The 27,889-nt window shown below is 42.0% G+C and overlaps 1 protein-coding gene across 1 annotated transcript in view; it reads right to left on the bottom strand.

Annotated features, from left to right (window-relative positions):
* Window positions 1–27,889, bottom strand: part of TRIQK (triple QxxK/R motif containing) — a 157,446-nt gene that overhangs the window by 29,171 nt on the left and 100,386 nt on the right. Inside the window, exon 4 of the mRNA XM_075316259.1 lies at window positions 18,131–18,216. Coding sequence (XP_075172374.1) covers window positions 18,131–18,216 — 86 coding nt within the window. The remainder of the gene's footprint in view (window positions 1–18,130; window positions 18,217–27,889) is intronic.

Raw genomic sequence — 27,889 nt, 5'->3', positions numbered from 1 at the left:
AGCGCTGCGCTCTAAAACGCCACGTGCGCACGGCCCCTGCACAATCTCCATAGACTGTGCAGGGGACACAAGACGCATGCAGTTACGCTGCGCTACAAAGCGCAGCGTAACTGCATGAATTACGCACACGTGCGCACATAGCCTTATAAAGACTTTCAGTGTCCGTAGCCCTACCAGTGGGGCCAGCTGCCGCAGTACCGTGTCTCCCTGAGTAGCAACTGGTGGCTACCAGCAGCCAAGCCCAACCTCACCATCAGAGGCTCTGGTGAATAACCGGTGTGCGCCTACTCAGACTCATCAGGTGAACCAATGCTGGTCTAGTGGTTACATTCCCGCCTACACCCCCGAGCATAACAGCTGTTGTACTTCCTACCTTTGATCAGAGGATGATCTCACTCACTTCTCAGCTGCCATCGCTGCCTTACGCTGGATTTCAGCTCAGTGCGCATGACCCCGGAGTTTCAGTCACGCGTACTACTTCAGTTTGAAGCCGTGAAGAGTACACCCGGCTTCATAGAGCGCATGACCGAAACTCCGAAGTCCAGTGTCGGGTGGCAATGGCGATGGAGAGGTGAGTGAGATCATCCTCTGATGCTACGAATTCATTAATATGTTAGCACTAACATGCTAATGAGGCCGACTAGCAAGGGAAGCAAAGCCCTTGGGACTAGTCCCCGAGCTCATTAGCATACGATAAAAGATATTTAGAAATACTTTTTCTAAACTATGCTAGTGTATACAGGGACGGTTAGGTAGGGATTAGCAATATGCACCCAGAACTGCTCGTGGTTCTCAGTGCATATTGGACCTGACAGGTTCCCTTTAAACAATATACACTTTGTGCACAATTATTAGGCAGGTGATTGTTTTCACCATATCATCATTTTTATGCAGATTTTCAAACTCCAAGCTGCATAAGCGAGAATGCTGATTGGATGAAGCAGATCAGGTGATGTGTATGTGTGTAATGAGGCAGGATGCAACCTAAGGATACAACAACCTTTATCAAATTGTGCAGAATTATTAGGCAGCTTGTTTTCCTCAGGCAAAAGTTGCCAAGAGAGATGTCACTGATTCAGAAAAGTATAAAACAGTTAAAAAGACATGCTGAGGAACGCAGCACTCTTGAAATTCCTAAGATATTGGGGTGTGATTACAGAAAAGGGAAAAGTTTTGTTGGAAACAGTCAAAAGCATCGCAAACAGCGTGTTGCGAAAAAAAGACAAACGGTCACTTCAAAAGTTTGAGCAGAATCAAACGTGAAGTGACCAGGAGTCCATTATCCTCCAGTGTTGTCATACTCCAGAACTACGAACTCCCAGTAGCCCCAGAAGAACAAGGTGTTCAGTCCTCAGAGACACGGCCGAGGTAAGAAGGCTGAAACTGACCATCATTGAACAAGACACAGAAGGGGAAACATCAAGACTGGGCCAAGAAATATCTGAAGAGAGAGTTTTCAAAGGTTTTATGGACTGATGAGATGAAAGGGACTTTTGATGGACCAAATGGGCTTGTGGCTAGATCAGAAACCAGCAAAGATCACCACTTAGACTCAAGACAGCAGCAAGGCGGAGGCGGGAACTGCTATGGGCTGGTATTATTACAGAGGAGCCAGTTGGACCTTTTCAGGTTGAAAATGGACACAAAAATCGACTCCCAAACCTCCTGCCAGTTTTTAGAAGACTCTTTCTTCAAGCAGTGTGACACGAGAAAATCTGCATGTTTTAAGAAAACCCTGATTATTATGCAGGACAAAGATCCATCACAGATTTGAAGCCTCCACTGTTCGACTGCCAGTAAAGGCCTTAAAGATGAAAGACTAATGACCTGTCCCCTTCCTCACCAATCCAATTTATTTGAATATCTTATAAAACAATGGTTACTGCTAAGGTTACGGTTGCACAACTGTGTTTTCTCCATCTGAGAAAAACGGTCCAATTATGCTTATTTGACTCTGATCAGACTCTTATCGGTTTCATAAAAATTTGATAGGAGCAACACCCATTTTTCTGGAGAAGAATAAAGGGAAATATTTCTCCATCTTCTCCATTCTGTCAGTCAATAAAAATGTGACTGCGCTTCGATGTCATCCTTATGCGGTCCGATTTTTGTTTCACAGACAAAAAGACTGATGGCACTCCCAAAATGCAGTCTGAACAGGTGCAACACTGAACATGATATATAATAACAAAAAAAGACAGTTGCACTGTGAAATGCTAAAGCATGCAAATATTGAATGCAAAAATATAGATATGCATTACTGCTTAAGGGAAATGTAGGAAAAAATTGACATTTAGTATACATAAATGGCCATTTCAATATCTGCCCAGTCGCCATGTCCAGGTGTATCTCGTTACTGGGAACTTACACTAAACTAAAGCCTCTCTCTGGCTTACAAACCTCCATTTGTAAGGGCATGCAGATTTGTAAATCAGAGAGAGAGGCTTCAGTTTAGTGTAGGTTGCCAGTAACAAGATATGCCTTGACGTGGCTACTGGGCAGATATTAAAATGGCCATTTTTGTATGCTAAATATTTCAATTTTTCCTATATTTCCTTAAGCAGTAATGTATTTTTGCATTCAATGTTTGCATACTTTAGCATTTCAGAGTGCAACTGTCTTTTTTGTTTTTTTACAGGTCTATAGACTTGAAGGGCCAAGATGCTATCCAATTTATGGAGGCAAATTGTGCATTCTGCAAATTGGACATGTGCACTGCCTCATTAAATAATATTTGTCTGAGTGCAATCTCATGTTTTGCTGGATTGCACTTGGACTGAAAATATGGTGGTCTGCAGGAGCCCTAGGAGCTAGGAATCTGTAGCAACGGAGATATCTAAATTTCCAAGCTAGTTTCTAGCCCCTGATTCTACTGCAAAGTTGCTCCTTCACACAAGATAAATATTCGCTGGCATATAAAGTGTAAGGCTATGTTGTAGATTTGGAGCAGATGAGTCTTTAAAGGAAACCGGGGATCACTGCCACGCTTGTCACCAATGACACATGAAAGATATTATTCCAAGTCATTTATTTGAAACATATATACAGGTCTACGCGTTTCAGGGGTCTCTGCCCCCTTCCTCAGGAAAGTATATTAACGACACGGAAGATATCTTCCGTGTCATTAATATACTGTCCTGAGGAAGGGGGCAGAAACCCCTGAAATACGTTGACCTGTATACAGGGTGTCCACCCATATACTGTCCACCGCCATTAACTTGAGAACGGCGACAGCTATAGGCATAGAAGTGGTGTCTAGGTATAGTAAAGTAGCCATACGCTACGCAATCAAACCGCCTATAGCACCACCTGGTGGAAAACAATGGAGTTAGCATTTTATTTAAAAAACGGAACGAGAGAGAAAAAAGTGAATTACAAAGTTGTAGGGCATCATCAATTCAATACGAATCGACACCTTGCATATAGAAATGCTATGATTAGAATGTGTAAAATTCACAAGGCTGCGGACGTGAAGCGATACCTCATGGAGACCTTCCTACAAGTTATTGGGTATGGTGGCTGCGTGGAGTGGCCTCCACGCTCACCTGACCTGACCCCATAGGACTTCTTTCTGTGAGGTCACATCAAGCAGCAGGTGTATGCGACCCCTCCACCAACATTGCAGGACCTACAACGACATATTACAGATGCTTGTGCAAAGGTGTCACCTACCATATTGCACAACGTGCAGCAAGATACAGTATGCTGTCCAGAGTCCAGATGTGCATTGCAGCTGACGGTGGCCACTTTGAGCATCAAAGTTAAATGAGCGTCATATGCGTGACCAGCATTCAATGTTTTGGGGGGGGGACAAGGGGTTTCATATCATGGCATTTCTGTATGCAAGGTGTCGATTCGTATTGAATTGATGATGCCCTGCAACTTTGTAATTCACTTTTTTCTCTATCTCGTTCCATTTTCGAAATAAAAATGGTAACTCCGTTGTTTTCCACCAGGTGGCGCTATAGGTGGTTTCATTGCGTAGCGCATGGTTACTTTACTATACCTAGACACCACTTCTATGCCTATAGCTGCCGCCGTTCTCAAGTTAATGGCGGTGGACAGGGCATGGGTGGACACCAGGGCTGTGGAGTCGGTAAGCCAAACCTTCGACTCAGACTCCGACTCCTCAATTTCTCTTGCACCGACTCCGACTCCTACATATATTGCTTATAGTTAGGTGAAAAATGTATTGTAGTACATGAACATGTGTATGTGAACATCAGACATTTAATAATTTTTATGATACAATAATCAATATATTTGGATAGAACATAAAATATATTTATTGGATACAACTTTAGAACACAAAAAACTGTAATAAATTGTAAATATGTAATACACTATGTAATATACAGTAGATTACATATATATCTTGTGTGTGTATTTATCTTGTGTGTATATATATATATATATATATATATATATATATACTGTATTACATATTTACAATTTATTAGTTTTTTGTGTTCTAGAGTTGTATTCTAATAAGTATATTTTATGTTCTATCCAAATATCTTGATTATTGTATCATAAAAATAATTAAATGTCTGATGTTCACATTGTACTACAATACATTTTTCACTTAAATATAAGCATTATACTAAATATTATTATTTAGTAAAATATTCAGCACATTCTGCATTGCACTACTGTCCCCAATTTATTATATATTTTAGTAGTCGGAGTCGGTGCATTTTATACCGACTCCGACTCCACCAAAATGAGCTCCAACTCCGACTCAGACTCCACAGCCCTGGTGGAAAAACTGTATATATGTTTCAAATAAATGACTTGGAATAATATCTTTCATGAGTCATTAGTGACAAGTGCGACAGTGAGCCCCGATTTCCTTTAAAGACTCATCTCAACAATTGCGGGTCCGCAGCTGTCTCCACCAGCGAATATGTGTTGTTAGGTGTTGTGACTTCTTCACAACATCTATAGGTGAGTGCACCTTGTAATTATTTATATTTGATTTTATCTGTTAAGACCCTATGCGCCTGTCTTTCCTCCACAGTTTTTGATACCGTAGATTTTGTGCAGAAATTGTCTGCATCAAATCTGTACCTTCTGGCTGAAAAATGCAGCAAAAAACTAACGTGCTTTTAGTGTGTTTTTGTACCATGCGTTTTTCTTAACGAAGTCAATGGGTGGAAGGGCTAAAAACCGCAGGCAAAAAAAGCACCAACAATTGACATGATTTCTGCAGATTATTTTCTGCACCAAATCTGCAAGGAAAAAATAAGCAATGTCAAAAATAATCGTCAGTAGAATCTTTTCAATACCATTCAGACATCTCGGTCGAGTAATAGATGATGACAGCCCGCTTTATTAAACACAAGAGAGTGTTAAGGGTGCTTTACACGCTGCGACATCGCTAACGATATATCGTCGGGGTCACGACGTTAGTGACGCACATCCGGCGTAGTTAGCGACATCGCAGCGTGTGACACCAAGGAGCGACGATCAATGATCGCAAAAAGATCAAAAATCGTTGATCGTTGACACGTCGCTCCTTTTCATAATATTGTTGCTGCTGCAAGTACGATGTTGTTAGTCGTTCCTGCGGCAGCACACATCGCTACGTGTGACACCGCAGGAACGACGAACATCTCCTTACCTGTGTCCACCGGAAAAGAAGGAAGGAAGGAGGTAGGCGGGATCTTCCGCCCGCTCATCTCCGGCCCTCCGCTTCTATTGGACGGCTACCGTGTGACGTCGCACGGACCTCCCCCTTAGAAAGGAGGCGGTTCGCCGGCCAGAGCGACATCGCAGGGAAGGTAAGTCTGTGTGACAGATGTAAGCGATGTTGTGAGCCCCGGGCAGCGATTTGCCCGTGTCGCACAACCGACGGGGGTGGGTACACTCGCTAGCGATACCGATATCGCAGCGTGTAAAGTACTCTTTACTTCTCACCGAATTCAGGGATTTTGATTCTCTTTCACAGGAACTCAATTTTTTTTTTATTATTTCACATTGAGATAGTTCCAAAAGCGACATCAGCAACCTAAGAACTATAAAGAGAGATGCAATGACACAAGTATTCTCAAGTGCAAAGCTTTGCTTTATTCTGTCCTTCTTTAAAAAAAAAAAAAAAGCTAGAAAAGTAAAGCTGTGCCAAATAGCGTTTGGAATATAAAGCACAAGAAAATTGACAAAGACAAAAAAGGGAACATGACATCTAATTTATAAAAAAAAATATATAAGTCAAAAAGAAAGAAACATAAGGTTAATGAAACATCCTTTAACAAAAATGGCAATTTCCTTTTCCTCATTAAAAACTGACACACGGCACTAACTGCAGAGATTATGTTGTGAAAACATGCTACATCGTATGGCAATGCTTGATCAAGATCTGCAGTCAGGAGGAAAAAGAAAAAAAGAGAAAGTACTGTTTCATGATTAGAATAGCAAATACTGGAAAGAACCCAAATCCGTCATCTGGCAGCGGAGCAGCTGGTACAGCTTGGTAGTAATACCTTGGCATTTCCTATTAGCTAGAACTTGTAAAAATTGATTTTTCATCTGCCACATACAAGAGAGATGCTCTTCTGTTTTAACATATTTTAATATCTTTTTTCTAAATAAAACATGTACAATTGCAGACAATGTGTCTGTCTGGTCTACGAGCTGCCAGATTCATTAGCATGGATAGATGCCGGGCATGGCGTAAGTGTAATCCCAGGACAGACATGGAAGTTCTTTTTTTTCTGTTTCTCTGATTATTTGGTGGTATTTGTGACATTCAAGCAAAATATTTATGGCCTAGTAAAAACGGATTGATCCTGTACCATAAGGCTATGTCCGCACGTAGCGTTCTGTCGCTGCAGAAATTTCTACAGCAATTTGAACAGCACACGTGCGCTTCAAATCTCTGCAGAAAGAGTCCGTAATGAAAAAAAAAAAAAAGCCGATTTCATGCGCTCTGAGTGGAGCTCCTCCCATAGACAGAGCGGGGGATGCATGCAGAGCGCACGGAATAAGTGACATGTCACTTCTTAGAACGCAGCGCTTCGGGCAGCAGCCGAATCGCTGTGCTCTAATATGCCACGTGCGCACGGCTCCTGCACAATCTCCATAGATTATGCTGGGGACGCAGGACGCATGCAGTTACACTGCGGTGCAGATCACAGCATAACTGAATGCAAATACGCAACATGTGCACATAGCCTTATATTGCTGCCCTTTAATTGCACCATCATCCATGTACAGGGGAGTGCAGCCCCTACTGAGGATGTTGCTTCACTGCTTTCTGCGACGTTTTACACTACATAAAAACAAAAAAAACCAAAAAAGTGAGCCGGAGTATGAGATGGTATACATGGAGCTTGTGAGCTCATGTTCACACTGGCCATAAGAAAAAGAGAAACCAAGGGAAAAGTTGTGAAAATATACCCTGCTGCTGTAACTAAATAGAAGCATAGTGCAAATAAACATAGGGTATTTAGTAAACACTGTTTTTGATAAAAAAAAAGCATAAAGCTATCCCACCAAAGACAAGGTGTACCCAGTTGGGACAGTACCTTCACTCCTAATATTAAAACCTTACCATGGGTCTAAAATAGCACTCAATGTGACTAAGGGCTGAGAGTTACCGGGTCCCAACAGGACACACAGCCATCAGAAGCATAGAATGAAATGCCCAGCTCACTAAGAGGGAGGGCCGGAGTATGAGATGGTATACATGGAGCTTGTGAGCTCATGTTCACACTGGCAATAATATTGCTGCCCTTTACTTGTACCATCATCCATGTATAGGGGAGTGCAGCCCCTACTGAGGATGTTGCTTCACTGCTTTCTGCGATGTTTTACACTATATGCTGCCTCCTGTATGTATACAGCTTTAAGGGATGTATGTATATAGCTTTAAGGGATGTATGTATACAGCTTTAAGGGATATATGTATACAGCTTTAAGGGATGTATGTATCAGCTTTAAGGGATGGCTCATAAGCAGAGGATAATGGTTTGGCCTGCACTTTTCCCCCCTGCTGCCTGAGCTAACTTGGACTGATTGGACTCTGGGATGGAAAAAACAGGAAATCACTAGGGGGAAGTTTATGCTGAGAGAAGACAGAGACAGGAGAGACAGAATCCAGTCTGCTAGAACTCTGTGCCTGACGAGCCCAGCTGTCCAGTGTGGTCGAGAGGAGAGCCCTTCATCGCCCTTCTACAGCGGAGAGAGCACCTCTGGACTGAGTATCCTCTGAGCGGACAAGTTCAGCGGACAGATCCGTGTGTGAGTACCTGGGTACGACGGTGAGGGAATCAGGACAGGCCTCCATAGTGAGAGTGCGATATACGCCCGGCCCCTTTTAGTGGAGGCCAGTCAGGTAGTGGATAGAGTAGCTTGGTATAACGTGTATTGCTATTTGCATTCTCATTGTTCATTGTACAGTGGAACCTTGGTTAACGAGAACAATCCGTTCTGGGAGTGTGCTTGTTAACCAAGTTACTCGTTCAGCAAAGCAAGATTTCCCATAGGAAATCATTGCAGTGCAGACAATTCGTTCCACAATTTGTTCAATGTCCCATCGTGGTGCCCTATTGTGCCATTCCACACACGCACAAACACAGATTATGCTCACCTTACCTTCCGTTCCCTCACCGGTCTCCTGGAACTTGCAGTGCGCCCGTACAAGACGTGTATCGGGTAACTAAGGCTATCAATGCCGGACCTTCCGCACTCAGCGCGCTGACGTCAAAGGCAGGAGCTGCTTGCCTTTGATTGGCCAGTGCGCTGCCTTTGAGTAGCGCCTGACGGGGGAAGTTCATCCCTCGTTGCGATGGTTACCGGATACACATCCTGTGGAGGGAGGACCTTCCCCTGTCAGCCGCTACTCAAAGGCAGCGTGCTGGCCAATCAGAGGCAAGCGGCTCCTGCCTTTGACGTCAGCGCGCTGAGTGCGGAAGGTCTGGCATCGGTCGCCTTGGTTACCCGATACATGCAAGTTGCAGGAAGCCGGCGAGGGAACAGAAGGTAAGGTGAGCATAATATGTGTGTGTACGTGCGTGCGTGTTTGTTTGTGTGTGTTTGTGCGTGCTTGTGTGTGTTTGTGTGGACTGCAAGAGCGGGTTAAAGCGGGGTGGATGTACGGAACCGGAAGTGTGTGCAGTGAGTATTTTGCTCGTACAGCAAAGCTTTCTTGTAAACAAAGTTACAGAAAACTTTGCTCATTAGGCGAAATACTCGCTAACTGGGTTACTCGTTAAGCGAGGTTCCACTGTACTAGTTGTGCAACCTGCCTTTGCTGCCTCAGCTAATATAAACAAGACTTAGAGTCTCTGTTCTTACACTTGTTTCCCTATTCTCCTTATCGGCAGCCGTACGGCAGAGTATATCTGCCTCTGTTCAATAGACACCCTTCTCTGGTTTACCCGTTAAGTCTGTCTGATCCCGTGACTTGCGCGGCAAAGCGAGGACCCTCACTTCATATATGTCAGGGGCTCCAGCTTCTCCAGCGATAGGTTTATAAAGACTTTTATGTTTTCGAAGGTTTTATTTCAGCTTGTTCCGATCGGCAGTCACAGTCACGCTGCATATAGAAGGAAAATAAAATCCTGAACCCTATTTGATTCTATGTCATTAGGATTCTTGCGGTACAGCGGGGATTGAGATATTCCCGGCAAGAGCAGAATCGAGACCTTTTGCACTTCAGACATAACTTTTCTGACTGACAGGTTGGTGAAGAATACAGTCAAGGCAGTTTAATGTCGTGGGAGACTTTCTCATCTTCTATTATTTTAATAGCCAATTGTCACTTAAAAAATAGGTCAGGGATAGCAATATGATGAAAATAACTAAATAAAAACATAATCCATGCGCTCAAAAAATACATGGAAAAACTGAGGCAATGTATGGTAGAGTCAATATGACTAAGGACCAGACATGCGTTGCCTTTTGTTTTATTGTGTATGCTCTGTATGTTCTGTGCTATTTTTCATGGCTTAGACTACGTGCCCATGATCTGGACGTGCACTTCGTAGGAGACCGCAGCTGTCATTGTCCACAATCAGGGTTTGGGGTGCTGCAGACTTTCTCTCTACTCTACCTGCGGAGAATATTCGCGGCTACACAGCAATTAATTGACATGCTGTTGCTTAGGAAGCCGCACCACATGTCACTTTACACTGCGGGAAAACAAGCACAGTGGGCATGGGATTTCCAGATCTCCTATCCACTGTGTTCCAAAGCCTCAACGCTAAGATGAACTCAACAAAGTCATTATGCCAGTTTTACTGCGTTAATAAGACAAAATTTCTGTGGCTCCCAGTATAAATCCTGCGTTATGTCTATACTATTGCATTGGTGGTATTGGGCTTGGTTCCCTGTCTTTCTCTCAATTCATCTATGGCCTTAGCAGGGCCATAGAGCGCAAAATTGTCTTGAATGGATAGTGGATGCCATGTTATGTTTGGAGAGCCCCTGAGATACCTAAACAGTGGAAACCCCCACGAGTGACCCGATTTTGGAAACTAGAACCCTCAAAGAATTTAACTAGATGAGTGGTGTGCACCTTGATCCCTAGGTGCTTCACATAATTTTATAACATTGAGCCAAAAAAGTAAAAAACAAAAAACACAACCGACAAAAACATTGCTTTAGCCCCAATTTTTTTATATTGACAAGGGTAACAGGAAAAAATTGACCATATAATTTGTTGTATAATTTCTCCCAAGCACACCAGTACCTCATATGTGATTTAAAACTACTGATTGGGTGCACGGTAGGGCTCAGAAGGGAAGGAGTGCTATTCAAGCACAGATTTGGCAGGAATAGACAACTGCAGACGCCATGCTATATTTGAACAGCTGCTATGGTGCTAAAACAGCAGAAACTACCCACACGTGACCTCGGAAAGAAAGGACCGCTATTTGACTTTAGATGCACAGATTTTTCTAAAACAGTTTGCGGACTCCATTTGCAGAGCGCCTGATGTGCCTAAACAGTTGAAACCCCCTCAAGTGACTCCTTACTAGAACTTACATATCTCTGGAAATTTGTCTATGGGTGTAGTAACTATTTTTACACTATGGGTGTTTTCCAGAAACAAGTATAGTGGAGGTTGCAGAGTTATAATTGCAAATATGTAATTGTTGTGCCCAATACATTGTAGCGTCTAACACAGGGGTCTCAAACACGCGGCCCGCGGGCCGCATGCGGCCCCTCAGGCTGCTTCGTGCGGCCCCCAGGCCCGTGCCCCTGTTCACTATCGCGGCAGGTGCAGTGTCACTGTCTGCGCTTTATGTCAGATGAATGTGTTGCAGGCGCTGTGCTCTCGCGCCGGCAATACAATCTGACATAAATCACTGACAGTGACACTGCAGCTGCCGCGATAGTGAACAAGGGCACAGGCCTGGGGGCCGCACGAAGCAGAGATGAGGCAGCGGAGGGGGCGGGGGACAGGTGAGAAGAATAGTTTGTGTGTGTAAGTGTGTGTGTGTGTGTGTGTTGGACGTTAACCCCTTAGCGACCTATGACGTACTGGGTACGTTATGGCTCCCTGGTACTTAATGACCCATGACGTACCCAGTACGTCATGGCGAAATTGCAGCCCCGGTGGCTGCGATGGCTGCAAATACCTTAGATTCGGGGAGGAGGGGACCTCAGGAGGGGTGGTGTCTCTTCCCCGGACCTACGGAAGCTGTGATTGGCTGAGCGGCGTTCGTCAGCCAATCACAGCAACTAATGTTTCAGCCATTGAAAATCGCTGAAACATTGAAATCCAGCCAAGATCAGGGCAGCTGTAGCCCTGATCATTGGCTGGAGCTGGGTGACCTGTGTTTCACCCGCCCCCAGCTCTGATTGGAGAGACCGGCCTTGTGACCGATCTCTCCAATCACTGTGGATCTGGGGCCGGAGACCGCCCCCTCAGCTTCACTCCGGCATCTGTGGAAGGTGAGGAGAGCTGCTGACCCATTACTACAGGATGGGGACACAGTGCACACATTACTATGGGATGGGGATAAGGCTGGGGACATTACTATAGGATTGGGACATTACAAGGATGGGCACAATACTATTGGATGGGGACATTATTACTATAGTATGGGGACATTAGGATAGGGACTAGGATGGGCACATTACTATAGGATAGGGACTAGGATGGGCACATTACTAAAGGATAGGGACTAGGATGGGCACATTACTTTAGGATATGGACTAGGATGGGCACATGACTATAGGATGGGGACAAGGCTGGGGACATTACTATAGGATGGGGACAAGGTGGGCACAGTACTATAGGATGGGGACTAGGATGGGCACAGTACTATAGGATGGGGACATTACTACAGGATGGGGACAAGGTGGGCACATTACTGTAGGATAGGGACATTACTACAAGGGGACAAGGATGGGAAACATTACTATAGAATAGGGATAATGCTGGGGACATTACTATAGGGTGGGGACAAGATTGACACATTACTAAAGGATGGGCACATTACTATAGGATGGGGACAAGGATGAACACATTACTATAACATGGGGACAAGGATGAACACATTACTGCAAAATGGGGACAAGGATGGGGAACATTACTTTAGGATGGGGACAAGGATGAGTACATTACTGTGGGATGGGGACTAGGATGGGGCACATAACTACAAGGGGACAAGGATAAGCGCATTACTGTGGGATGGGGCACAATACTACAAGGGGACAAGGATGGGCACGTTACAACAATATGGGGAACATTACTAAAAGATGTTGGTCAAAATTTCTATATAGTGCTAATTGTAAGACTATTAGTTACAAGAAAGGGATAAAATGTAAAAAAAAAAAAAAAAAAAAGGTTTATATTTAAACAAAGAATGTGCACGTTTGCTATAATGAACAAGTGAAAATGTTGAAAATCAGTGATCCCAAGGTGTGTAAAAGAAATAAATAAAATATATATATTATATATGGTACCAATAACAATGTCACTTTGTCCTGCAAAGAATGCGGCCCCCCAAATTATTTTTTTTCCTCTGTGCGGCCCATACACCCAGCCGAGTTTGAGATCCCTGGTCTAACACAATGTTCCTAGCTTCAGCTTTTGGAGCCATGCACTTGGAGGGGGGTGGCATTTGGATTTAGAAGCGTAGATTTTGCTAGATTTCTTTAGGTGGAAGCCATGTCACTTTTATAGAGCCTTTGTGTTACCAGTAACTTGGACACCCCCTAAATTTCTGTTACTATATGATGGACCAGAGTGTGGACTTGTTTTTTTGTAAGTTGAGTTGTATCTTTTATTGGTCGGAGTTTTGAATACAGAACATCTTGGATCAGTTCCCATGTATCAGGTGCTTTAAGCTGAGCATTTACTTTGAAGTTTCCATCTAAATATCTGAAACACGTGATTCAGATGAAGCCCTCGATGGATCCATTCACTGAGGAAGGCAGTTACTCCAGATATCGTGTAGTCTCTAATTAGTGATATTCGGCTTTTCAGAGGTGCACCAACCAGTGGCTGACCGCACTTTTGTGCAAGCCTAAAAAGAAGCCTCAAAAGATGGGCACCGCTGGATCATAGGCCAGACTAAGTCCACAGCGACTCCCTCTGCCTCATTATAGAGAATCTTTCATCGAAAACATTGTTTGAATCACATATTTCGGAGATCTACATGGAAATCCTGCTGTAAGCACTCAACGTAGAACACAGGATAAATGTGAGCTGAGCCTGACTGTGATCTTTGGGAGAAAGAATTAACAAATGAACGATAGTTAATGAATTGGTTTTATGTGTTTTTTACTCAGTTCACCGTGTGGTACAAGTGATTAGGCGGCTTTATTCTTCGGATTGGTGTGATTACAGCGATACCAGGTATATCTTGTTTTTTTATGTTTGGCTGCTATCACACACTAAGAAACACTGTTTTGTTTTTTTGTTTTTTACAAAAAAAAGTTTTTGCATCACCATATTTGAGAGCTATACATTTTTTGTATTTGTGCTGAAAATCATGTAAGGACTTTTTTTTTTACTTTTTTTGTGGGATGAGTTGATGTTTTTCTTGGTACCATTTTCAGGCACAATATTTTTTACTTTACTTAATATCACTTTCTATTCTGATTTTTAGTAGTCAGACTGAACAAAAACCAGCAACTCAATTTTTTTTTTATTTCCGTTGTTCCGTGTGGTAAAAGTGATGAAAGCTTCATTCTTCAGGTCAATACGATTTCAGCAATACCATATTTATATTTTTTTTTTAACATTTGCTAATTTTGTATAATAAAAACTATTTTATAGAAAAAACAATTTGCATCACTATATATACCTTTTTTATTTTTCAACTAATGGAGCTGTTTGGTATCTTTTTTTTTTGCAGGACAAGATGACATTTCCAGAGACACCATTTTTATATACATTCGCCTTTTTGATTGTGGTTTTTTTATACTTTTTGTTCTGTGGTTTCATGAAAAAGCATAGCTTTATGCCATGTTTTTTCTTTTTTTCTTTTACGGTATTCACTGAAGTGGCTAAATAATGTGGCAGTTTTACAGATCAGGTTGTTCCGGACATGGCGATACCAAATATATGTATTTTTCTTGCTTATTTTTGCTTTTTACATAAATATATGTATAATATTTTTTCTTTTCTTTATTTTGTGATTTATATATTTTTTTTTACATATTTTTACAATTTTTTTTACATTTTTACTTAATCTCTCTATATAACTTTAACTTTCATTCCTATAATCTCTTATATAATGCATTATCATGCACGGGCATGGCAATGCATTACACCTGTAGCTGGCTGACACGCAGGACATCATGACGACCCCGGGGTGCCATGGCAACGATCGGTCCCTTGTGATGACGGCAGCATTTAGGGAATTAAACAGCCTGGAGTGGTGCAGGGACCACCCCTGACTGTGAGAGCTGGGGCTTGGCTGTTACTGTGCCCTGCACGATCACCATGATGAACACATACATCATAGGTCAGGCACCCCTTCCCAACCATGATGCATGGGTACCTCTTAGGTCGTAAGGGGTTAAATTTGTGGTAAATTTAAGGGTGAAACCATCTCAATACAATTAGGTCCAGAAATATTTGGACAGTGACTGAATTTTTGTGATTTCAGCTCTGCAGGCCACTATTTCTCTATTTTAAAATGAAACAACTGAGATGTAATTGAAGTGTAGAATTTAAGGTTTAATTAAAGGGGTTGAACAAAAATGTCCTTTTTACCCTAGAACTGGGCTGGCTTCTTTAGATATTTTTTGGTAAAAGTCTAATCTAGCCTTTGTATTTTTAAGTCTGAATAATGGTTTCTACCTTGTGGTGACCCCTCTGTATTTTCTCTTATGAAGTCTTCTCTTTATGGTAGACTTAGATACTGAAACATCGACTTCCTAGAAAATGTTCTTCATTTGGGTGAATGTTGTGAAGGAGTTTTCCTTCACCAAAATTCTGTGGTAATCCAACACTGTTGTCTTCCATGGATGTCCAGGCCTTTTTGAGTTTCCAAGCCCACCAGTGCGCTTTTTTTTGTAGAATGTACCAAACTGTTGATTTGGCCACTCCTAAAATTTCTCCTCTCTCTCTAATTGATTCCTTCTTTTTTTTTTCAGACTAATGATGGTCTGTTTCTCTTCCATTGAGAGCTCCTTTAACTGCATGTTGTGCGTTCACAGCAACAGCTTCCAAATACAAATATCACACCTGGAATCAGCTCCAGACCTTTTACCTGCTTAATTGATGATGTATTAAAGGGAACCAATCACCAGTATTTTTGTATATAACCTAAAGCCAGTGCTATACTTGCACCTTTAGTGGTCAGCTCGGATGTTTAGGCTGTGAAATCCAAGAAAAGTAAAGTTTATAAAATCGGCAGCTTCTTGGTTTGACAGCAGCTGAGGATCAGATAATACCTGGGGGGTACTCATAGTTATCCCCTCCCCCTGTTAGAATTTGCATATGGATTATACAATCGATTTAACTTTTCACTAGCAGGACATGTGTGAGGTCATACCCATGTGACCAGATGGGGTGGGGCCCCAACCAACACAGCTGATACCAGGAAACATTTTTCTGTTTACTGAGGCCCCACCCTTTCTGGTCACATGAGTATGACCTCACACAGGTGCTGCTAGTGAAAAGTTAAATTGATTGTATAATACTTTTGCTAATTCTAACAGGGGGAGGGGATAACTATGAATACTCCCCAGATATTATCTTATCCTCAGCTGCTATTACTCAAAAAGCTGATGATTTTATAAACTTTACCTTCTTGGATTTCAAAACCTAAACATCTGAGCTGACCACTACAGGTATGTATAGAATCAGCCTGATAGTGTCAGTATAGCACTGGCTTTAGGTTATATAGGAAAATCCTGGTGATTGGTGCGCTTCAATGAGGGAATAGTCCATGCAGCCTATTAAAAAGCTTTTGAGATAACTGTCCAATTGCTTTGGGTCCCTTGAAAAAGAGGCAGCTACATATTAAAGAGCTGTTTTTCTAAAAGCCTTACCCAAATTAGGATGTGAATATCCTCAAATTAAAGCTGAGAATCTGAACTTTAAGCACATATTGATTATATATATCTTCATATCTTGATTATGTTTTGGTAAAGAGCTAATATGCCAAAACTTGTGTGACTGTCCAAATATTTATAGACCTAACTGTATGTCAGGTAACTTAATGTATAGATCCGACTGAAGGCTGAAATGCAGTCTGAACAAAGACTTAGCTGACCACTATAAGGGTCTGTGCGCACTGGGAAAATGTGTTCCTTAAGCAAAATCCGCAAACTCTGGTAGAATTCCGCACCTGCGGCAAAAAAACGCACCGATAATCCGCATGCGGTTTTAGTGCGGATTTTCCGTGATTTTGTCCCTACGGTTTTTAACCATTTATCAATGGCAAAATTGCAGGTACCTGCGGAAAAGTAGAGACATGCTGCTTCTTTTTGCTGCAGAAATTCTGCAGCAAAACCTGTAGAGAAACAAAACACAGTGTGCGTATAGCATTTTGGATATCTCCTAGATTTTGCTGGGGAAGGACTGCATGAACATTATGAACAAAAAACGCACCTTTTCTGCAGCAAAAAACGCAGAAAAAAACGCGGCAAAAAACGCAGTGTGTGCACAGGGCCGACCGCCTGTAAAACAAAGCAATTCTCCCAGAAGAAACAGACCGTGAAACCAAAGTGAACAGCACATATCTTTTCCCCACCTTTCTGCTGCATCTTCAAGGTTACATAACACACAGTGAGAAATACATATGTTTTGCATGTGTATCACCAGACACATGATGACAGCTCCTAGTTAGGCCTAAGACACATGACATGAAAATCGGAGTGAGTGGGATGCAATAAAACATCACATTCCCCTCGGACCAATATTAGCCTATGTGCCAGCACCCATGAGTGATTATTTTCTCAGCCCTAATCGGACCGAGAAAACAGTCACAGCATGCTGTGAGTGGAATGCGATCCTTGTTTCTCTCGCACCCATTCAAGTCAATGGGGCGAGAGAAAAATCGCACTGCACTCGCATTACACTGGTGTACTGCGAGTGCAGGGCGAGAATAGCAATAGCCGGCAACGGAGGAGAGAGGGAGATAAATCCCTCCCTCCCCTCTGCAGCGCCGGCCGGCCCACCCCTCCTCAGTGCTGGTCCTCCCCTCCTCAGTGTCGGCCCTCCCCTGCTTAGCACTGGCCCGTCCCTCCCCAGAGCCGGCCCACCCCCCACAGCTGTGGTCCGATCGCATGATCGGACCTCAGTCGCAGTGACACTCGGCTCCCGCTGTGCTGCCAGCGTGAGCCGAGTGTCATGCGAAGATCGCAGTAGTCCCCATGTGGCCCTGGCCTTACTCCAAACATAATAAACCTAAATTATTGGGTCTTTTTACAGTTTAATCTTTCAAAATGACACATTGAGGCGCAGTGATGTTTGTACCATTTAACATAAGGGCCATTGACAAGCCTTTAAATCTATTGCTTGCAGCAATCTAAGGGTTAATCGATGCTTTAAGTAAGGCAGCGCACGATAAATATTTTAGGTGAAGACATTCTACTCAGGGTTTGAAGTGTCATAAGCAATCTCTCTCAGAAATCAATATTCACACAGCACATCCTGGGGGAAAAGGGAAGTAGACATGCAGTGAAAGTTAATGTGAGTTATCAAATACATGTCTACCTTAATCCCTATTGCTGTTTTCTTGGCTTCTGCTTTTAGCCGCGTTGCTTTTAATACAGGCTTGTTTTTCTTATAGTCTTGTCTTCCTAAAGTAGAAATGGAATAAATAATTGATGACAAAATGTACACTCGTAATTATTTCAGCATTATCGATTCTCGTTTTTTTTTATTATTATTAAAATACCCACCATCGCAAGCGTGCAATCATGTTCAGCCGCAATAAACTGATATATACAAGTACAGCAGCACGCAAAAGATTATTTACAGCTCCGCAAGGGAATCTGCATAAAATTCATAAAGAGACACCGTCCGGAAATGAAATCTAAGGCACATTCTATAAATTTCGAGGCATTCTAAAATTGATATTAAGGAGACAAAATTAAAGAGGGCGAGTCTGTACAGAACGAAAAATAAAGAGATAGAAAGAGAGTGAAAGATACAATTAAAGAGATTGTACGAGAATAAAAACAAAAATAAAATCAGCCTTTATATATTTACTGCAGGTTAACTTCATTGAATTGATTATAGCCAACGCAATCCCAGATAAATCTGAGTGATGCTACGGCTCGGATCACACTTATACGGTGGTAATAATAATAATAATCTTTATTTCTATAGCGCCAACATATTCCACAGCGGTTTACAATTCAGAGGTTCATATACAAGCAATAGTTATAGAAAATACAATAATTAAAGCAACTTAGACAACCCTGCTCGTGACGTGAGAGCTTACAATCTAAAATGAGGTAGGGAGGATGACAGGGTACAGGTGCTTATTTACAATGACAGTCCAGCCATTTCAAAGAAAGAAATAGGTGGTATATAAAGGCTGCCTGAAAAAGTCAGCAAATCTTTGAGTTGCTTTTGGATGCGGTGGAGCATGACGGAGAGTTATGTTGTGAGAAGTCATGGAGAGGGGCTCTTAGGACTTAATTCGATTAAGGAGAGTGATAGGCCATCCTAAAAAGATGTGTTTTTAGGGAGCATGTTAAGCTAGTTTCTTTGGGTAGAGCATTCCAGAGGATTGGTGCAGCTTGGGAGAAGTCTTGGATTCGGGAGTGGGAGAATCGGATTAGTGTGGATGTTAGTTGAAAGTCGTTTGCAGAGCATAGAGAATGGGTAGGGTGATACACAAAGATGAGGGTGGAGATGTAAGGGGGTGCCAAACTGTGGAGAGCTTTGTGGGTGAGAACAAGCAATTTGAATTGGATCCTTTGATGTATGGGCAGCCAGTGTAATGACTAGCACAGAGCAGAAGCATCCGAATAACGGTTAGCCAGATAGGTGACCCTGGCTGCTGCATTAAGGATGGACTGTAGAGGAGAGAGTCTAGTTAGAGGGAGACCAATAAATAGAGAGTTAAGGCGGCGTCACACGGTGCGATCTATCATGCTATCGCATCCGCCCCCGTCGTTTGTGCATCACGGGCAATTAGTTGCCTGTGGCGCACAAAGTCGTTAACCCCCCGTCACACGTACTTACCTCCCGGACGACGTTGCTGTGGGCGGCGAACATCCTCTTCCTGAAGGGGGAGGGACGTTCGGTGTCACAGCGACGTCACACAGCCGCCGGCCAATAGAAGCGGAGGGGCAGAGATGAGTGGGACGTAACATCCCGCCCACCTCCTTCCTTCTGCATTGCTGGCAGGACGCAGGTAAGCTGTGTTCATTGTTCCCAGAGTGTCACACGTAGCGATGTGTGCTGCCTCGGGAATGATGAACAACCGGCGCACAGAAGGAGGACCGACATTTTGAAAATGAACGACGTGTCAACAAGCAACGATAAGGCGAGTATTTTTGTTCGCTCACAGTCGTTAGGAGCTGTCATACGCTACGACATCTCTAACGATGCCAGATGTGTGTCACAAATTGTGACCCCGCCGACATATCGTTAGATATATCGTAGCGTGTGACGGGGCCTTTACAGTGATCTAGACCGAACATTCCATCGGGGAAGTTACATCGTCATTCGCAAAAATAACATTCATAAGTACCTCGACAAGTCCATATTCTGTAATGAAAGTTCAAATGATGAGATCTAGAGAATTTGAGATATTTTCTGTCCTTATGAGACATGGGTGAATTGATTAGATGCAAATCTAATTTGTGTTATATGTTAGGAAATTCTGAGATGAAAAAATTGCAATTAGATTCACGTGAATTGCCCCTCAAAAAAAGCCCTGTGCCATTTTACATAGTACAGAAGATAATATCAGCCACAGAGGGCTCACATGACCTCAGACATGACCACGTGGATGTCCTTATAATATAGCCTTGCTGGTATCACATGCTATGGCACAGCCAATACAGAGAAACTATCAAAGACAGTATTAGGCTATGTGCCCACGTTGCGTTCTGTCCCTGCAGAAATTTCTGCAGCGATTTGAACAGCACACGTGCGCTTCAAATCGCTGCAGAAACAGTGCGTACTAAAAGCCGATTTCATGCGCTCTGGATGCAGCCCCTCCCATAGACAGAGCGGGGGCTGCATGCAAAGCGCAAGGAAGAAGTGACATGTCACTTCTTCGAACGCAGCGCTTCGGCAGTAGCCTTTATATTTTTTAATACTTTTTTTAAAATATTTTTATTTATTTTACTAGTCCCCCTCAGCATCGCTCTGATCAACAAAAATACACTGTTCCTGAGAGTGCCGGTGCTCTGTTGGCTCTCACAGGAAGTTCGTCATGGTAGCGTCATCAGCTGACCTTGTGCTACCATGGCAACACATTGACGCCCCGTGATCATGTCATGGGGCCGCCAATGTTGGTGGAGAATGGCGCGATCCCCGTCGCGGCCATTTAAATCGCACTGTCAGTATTTGACAACACAATCGAAGGGGATAACAGGTGAGGGTGGAGTGCTGATCCACCTGCGCCTGTTAGCCTGTTAGTGATCAGATCAGCAGAGATGTGCACAGATTACAGCGGGCTGCCGCCAGAGACCGCGGTAACCGGGAGAGGTGACCCAGAATGTGCCAGTATGTACTTTGTCGTAAAGGGATTAAGTGATACATCATTCGAATCAGGGTCTCTTTGCCTACACCATGCTGCTTTCAGATAAGAAAGGTCACCTTGTCGCGCTTGATGGGCACAAAAGAACTGGCCATTTTTTTCTCTAAATATATGCTATATAGCAGGAATGCACTTTAAATGTTATACATTCTCTCTTTGCATATGTCTTGGCGCTTACAGAATGCTGCTGTGTCCCTTTGTTTATGTTTTGTGTAGTTATAGCAGTTGGCACCTGTTCACATTTGCTATGTTTTATTTGCAGATGCAGTTTTTTTGGTTTCAGCACTGTATGTTGGAGGTGTAGACAGATTCCTATTCTGACTGAGCTCTCTGCCCATCAGCCACAGGGTGGTTTTAATTAGTGCCATATCTGATCTGCCCATATATTTGTAGACTTTTAGTCCAGGAGAGACATGACACTAGGATAGGGTCCCATCAAAGAAAGGTCACCTTGCCGTGGTTGATGGGCATACAAAAATTGCCCAATTTTTGTGCAAAGAACTTTCATTTTTCTAAGTATATGCTATATAGAATTAATGCAGTTCAAAATTTCATATAGTATATTCTATGTTTGCATATGTCTTGGCACTTACAGAGTGCTGCTGTATTCTTTTGTGTTTTGTGTATTTATAGCAGTTAGCACCTGTTCACACTTGCTATGTTTTATTTGGAGATACAGTTTTTTGCTCTCAGAAGGAGTAGCAAAAACCTGCCAACAGATTTATTTTAAGGGGTTATAATTCATGTAGTTTGTATTGTGAAATCCGAAAACAGATCTGTTGTAACTCAGGTAAGTTTGAAAGAAGTGTTCACCTCTGTTTGCTGCTTAAAAGAACCTGACAGTTGATGCTTGCTACATACATCAGACACTGGCAGAAAACAAGGAGGAAATGAGTGTTTTATGTATCAAAAGTCAATTTTTATAAAATAAGTAGAAACATACGTATATAAAAAATACAGTACAAAATACAAAAATGTGCATAAAATTACATGAAAAAAGTTCAGAGAGATGGTGGAAAAAATTGTGTGACGGCATAATAGGCTAATGGAAAAAATCACCAGATGTCAGATCATGTAGAACAGATTTGCGTATGCTGGCCATACAGGGAATCCTGTTTCCAGGTGCCAAATGGCTATGCCGGGCAAGAGGCAAGACCAAAGTGGCTCAGAGATTCCACAAATGGGGATCATTTCCTTGGATTCCTTCACTTGTGTGACTGAATTCGGCACTTTAAATAGGTATGTGTTGACTTTTGGAATACTGGGCCTTTCTTTGTGGAATCTCTGTGCCACTTTGGTCTTACCTCTTGCCCGGCATAGCCTTTTGGCACCCGGGAACAGGATTCCCTGTATGGCCAGCATACGCATATATCTGTTCTACATGATCTGACATCTGGTGATTTTTTCCATTAGCCTATTGTGCCGTCACACAATTTTTTCCACCGTCTTTCTGAACTTTTTTCATGTAATTTTATGCACATTTTTGTATTTTGTACTGTATTTTTTATATACGTCTTTTTCTACTTATTTAATAAAAATTTACTTTTAATACATAAAACACTCATTTCCTTCTTGTTTCTCGCCATTTTCTCTGAATGTAATTATGAGGTGGCCTTATATTGGGTAACACTTGTTGCCCTCTCGGCCATCCATCTCCATTATATGCCGTATGGATTTTTGTTTGTTAATGTATCATACACTGACTGTATGATTCCAGCCATTTTTGACTCTGAAATACAGCGGCTTTCATAGAAAAAAAACATAATTTACATCCCAGGGACAAAGCCACACGATAGATTAGTTGGGAATGTTCCTCCCTATATACACACGCGCTGGGAGTGACCTATCACTTTAGGGCAGCGGGCGGGGAGAAGCCGCTAGGCACCTTCCTTTTCGACTTCCGAATAGTCTTCCATGCAGCTTCACCCCAGGTAGCATTTAAAGTATGTTTTTCTCTGAAATTTCACGTTGTACAGATCAGTGTGTGATCATGCAGCCATGCTGCTCATAGTGCGAGCAACATGTGTTCAATTTCAGGTTGCCTTAAACATACTTTTGCAGCTTAACATCCTGGTAATATTTTACAGAGGTTTTGGTATAAGGCTGAGGCCACACGGGGATTACTGTGGGTCCTCGCATGATAGTCGGCACATGCTCGCAGCACAGCGGGAGCTGAGTATCATGCGAGGGTCATTCGACTGTGGTCCGATCGTGCGATCATACCACAGATGCAGAGGGGGGGCCAGCGCTGCGGAGGGGAGGGATGACAGAGGATGGATTTATCTCCCTTTCTCCTCCGTTGCCGGCTGATGCGATTCTCACAATGAACTCTCGTTACACCGATGTAACGCGAGTGCAGTGCGATGTTTCTCTCGCCCCATAGACTTGAATGGGTGCGAGAGAAACAGGATTGCATTCCCCCACAGCGTGCTGCAACTGTTTTCTCGGTCTGATTAGGGCTGAGAAAATAATCGTTCATGGGTGCTGCCCCATAGAGAAATATTGGTCACAGTGGAATGCGATTTTTTTATCGCATTCCACTTGCTCCGATTTTCTCGCCGTATGTGCTAGGCTTTAATGCCAATCTAGAGAATTTGCATTAAAGTCATGATTAAATAACTAAAGTCATTGAAAACATATAAAAGTCACATCTATTTTTATATATAAGTAATTCATAGAAATATTTGGTGTTTGGCTTAGACCTAATCCATTTTCAATAACTGGAAATAGATCTCACATGTGGATGAAATACTGAATTTCTTCAGCTACATTTCTGTAGACAAGTTTTCAACCTCCAAAGGGGATAGAGAGTTAAAGCAATGAACTCTGGTAAAAAGGGTAATAATTAGTCACTTAGGGACCAGGTTACCATCGAGCCCCATCTGCTCGTACCTCACTGTTCCTCTACTGTGCTCCACATAGAGATGACACTTACAGGTCTTTTTCCAACTTCTATCTCACAAAATGAAACAAATGTTCATCTATATAGTTTGGACCTACTGTATGTTATATGTTGTTTTATAATGGAATATAAAACTTATACATACATATATTTACAGCATGCAGCTTAAAAAATACAAAATATAAAAACCCAAAAGCATTACATTTTGGCATTCAGCAATCAAAAGATTTTTTTTTTTAGTTTTTGCCTCTCACAATCCAACTAGAACTTATTATTTTCAGTCACATACAAGGTTACTTGAAAGTTTGTGAACTCTTCAAAACTTTCCATTTTTCTAGAAAAAATTAACCTACAACTACATCAGATTTTCACACAAAATTCTTAAATTACATAAAGAGGCCCAAATCAAACAAACGAGTCAAAAATATTAGATTTTGTAATTTTTTTTGTGGAAAAATATCATGGCACAAATAAAGGAGATTTATGAAAACCTCAGAAGAGCTGTTGATGCTCATCAGATTGGAAAAACTTACAAAAACATCTTTAAAGAGTTGCAATCTACAGTCAGACAGCTTGTGCACAAATGTAGGAAATTAAAGACCATTAGTGCCTTCCACAGAAGTAGTCAATCAACAAAGTTTATAATAGTCCATTGGGTCATAAAGGAACCCAAGATAACTTCTAAGTAACTAAAGGCCTATCTCAAATGAGCCATCAATGTTTACAAGTTCACTTTAAGGATACATAAGGCTATGTGCGCACATCTGCGTTCTGCTGTGACAAATATTCCGCAGCGTTTTGTCACTGCATGTGCGTTTCAATACGCAGCCGAAAAGCTGCGTTTTGGAAGTATTTAGAAGGCAGAATGGATGCAGAAGTCATGCGTTCTGGATGCTTGCTCTACCATAGACAGAATGGGAAAAACATCCATAACGTACAAAAGAAATGACATGTTGCTTTTTAGAACGCAGCTATTCGGCCACAAATTTCAGCATGCAAATCGCTGCGTTCTAAAACGCAACGTGCGCATGGATTTTGCACAAGTTACATAGACTTTGCTGGGGACGCAGAACGCATGCGTTTACGCTGCAGTGGTAGATGCAGCATAAATGAATGCAGTGCGCACACAGCCTAAGTGTGCATTGCAGGGTTGAAAGGAGAAATCCACTGGGCTCCATAAAGAACATCGCTGCCCATCTACAGTTTGCTAGAGATTATCTAGACAAGTCAGAAGGCAACTCGAACAATGTTTTATGGATGGATAAAACCAAAACCAAGCTTTTTGGTTGAACTTAGAAGCATTTTATTTGGAAAAAGATAAATACTGAATTATAGAATAAAAACCTCATACCATTTGTGAAACATGGTAGCGGTAGTATCATGGGTTGGGCCCTTTTTGCGGTGTTTGGACCAGGAAGATTTGCCATCATTTATAAAACAAAGAATTCTGAATTACACTACCAAATTCTACAGGAAAATGTCACAACATGTGTCTATCAGCTGATTCTCAAGACAACATTGATTGGTCATGCAGCCAGGCATGACCCAAAGCACATAGGTCAATGTACAGTACAAAAGAATAAATAATATACTTAAGGCCTCATTCATCAATGCTTTCAGGATAGAATTCTGGCGTTAAAGCTTTGAAAAGTTGCAAACTTTGGGTACAACTCAGAGTTCATGCCAGTTTCTCTCAGCTGCAACAAAATGGGTGAAACTGCAGCGAAGACAGGCAGGGACGCCACAAGTCACCTAATTCATGATGTGCTCTGAGGCAGGGACTCCACAGTCACCTAAGTCATGACGAGCGCTGGCGTTCGCTGACTGGAGTAAGACTTCTGGCGTACTGCACAGAAGTGCATACCACTTATCAGACGCTGTGGATTCAGGAAGAAAAACATGACGAAGGAGAACGAAGATCTTGTGCAATTTGGTATATTTTGATCCGGCAAGGACATGTATAATGTTTAAACCCAATTATGGCCTTTAACAAGGGCATTTGTATTGTAGAGGAGCAGAGTATGAGGTAGATGCAGTTGTGTGCAGGCCGCGGGCCCCCTTCCTTCATTCTCCATCATCATTTCGGTGTTGAGGTTTTTTGCCTACATTAAGTCACGACTGCAGCACTTTTCTCAAGCATGTACACTTCAGGAATGGAAGTGCTGCTCCTACCTCCAGGATCTGATTCAAGAACGGGCGTGCACCTTTTCATGAATCAGGATTGTCTGGCACCTTAATGGCCCCTAACCAAGACCGACGTGAACAACACCAGTATTGATGATCAGGCCCTTAATGCTTTTGAATGGTCAAGTCAAAGTCTTGACCTTAATTCTATCGGAATGTTGAAGAAGGACTAGGAGTAAGAAGCTCATGGGAAAAAACCTACCAAGAAAACAGAGTTGAAGCTGTTTTTTTTCAGGGTAATGGGCTAACATTTTTAAAGCCAATATGCAGGATTAATCGCTAGATGTGTAGATGCAATTACTGCTCCACATGGTGGTCACACCATGTACTGAAAGCAAGGGTTCACATACCTTAGCTGCGTAATTTTGGATCCTTTTTCTCCATAAAAATTGCAAAATAGAAACTATTTTTGACTCATCTATTTGATTTGTTTCTCTTTATCTACTTTTAGGACTGATGTAGTTTTAGGTCAAATTTATACAGAAATATGGAAAATTCTGAAGGGCTTAAACTTTCAAGCACCAATGTACAGGTGACCTGATTGTTGGTGTAATATGCAGTTTGGAGCACTATTCTGTTGTACATGCTTTTTAGTGAGAGAGGGGATTAGTTTTTATGAAATTTAGATCTTATTTTTCTGTCCTTTATTTGCACATAAAAAAATTTCCCATTTTTAATCAGTAGCCCGTGAGTCAATGAGAATTCTGGAGTTTTCTGCACATTGCTTTTTTTCCCTTGCAGATTTGCAGCAAAAAACAAACTGCTGCATGTCGATCCTTTCAGTATTTTTGTCAGCGTTTTTCCACCTCAAATGCATGAAAAACGTAAATGGGAAAAAAAGCATACAAAAGAGGCAAAAAACACACTGAAAAACCGCTGCGTGTTTCTTGCCAGATACAGATTTGGTGCCGAAATTTCTGCAACCAAATACTCAGTGCGCACCTGGCCTAAACAGTAAAAATGGATGGCTGTTTTTTTTTCTTTATGGACCCATTTGAGTGGGCGAGTTTGATCTGTGACTCAGATAAAAAATGTATAATGTGTTTTTGTGGTCACTAAATCTGCAAAAGTACCGCACAACATGTGAACAGCCCCACAATCTATAATGGGTATGTGTTCTATCAAACACATAAAATACTCATTAGAAAAATACATGTCTGCACCAGTTATAGTTTGGTTAAATGGTAATTGTATACCATATATGCATTTGTTAATTGCAGTCCTATGAAATACATTCAATAATATTCAATTTACTAAAAAGGGGAAAAAAAACAGAACAGTCAATTGTTAACCAAAAACGGAAAACTAAAAGCCTCTTAAAACTTTCTTAAAAATTTTAAAAGATCACAACATTGATTAATACATGATCATTTCACAAGTTGTTTTACCGAAAAGCGAAACAGACAAATTTAGAGATCTGTGTTGCTCAATTTTTTTATGTTTATGAATAGAGATGAGCGAACCTGAAAAGTTAAGTTCAGTATTTGTACCGAACACTGACTTTACTAAAAAAAAAAAAAGTTCAGATTTTGAGTTCAGGTGTTTTCCGTATGCAATCCACTCGATCGAGCACAGCTCAGGTACGCTTGGTGCTTGACTCAGTGCAAGTAATATTGCAGTGTGTGAACGGCTCATACTGGGAGTAACAACAGTGTTATCGGAT

The sequence above is a fragment of the Anomaloglossus baeobatrachus genome, chromosome 6 (genome assembly GCF_048569485.1).
Source record: "Anomaloglossus baeobatrachus isolate aAnoBae1 chromosome 6, aAnoBae1.hap1, whole genome shotgun sequence".
Classification (NCBI taxonomy): domain Eukaryota; kingdom Metazoa; phylum Chordata; class Amphibia; order Anura; family Aromobatidae; genus Anomaloglossus; species Anomaloglossus baeobatrachus.
The sequence above is the reverse complement of the archived record's forward strand: the minus strand, read 5'-3'. Positions and strand labels throughout refer to the sequence as shown.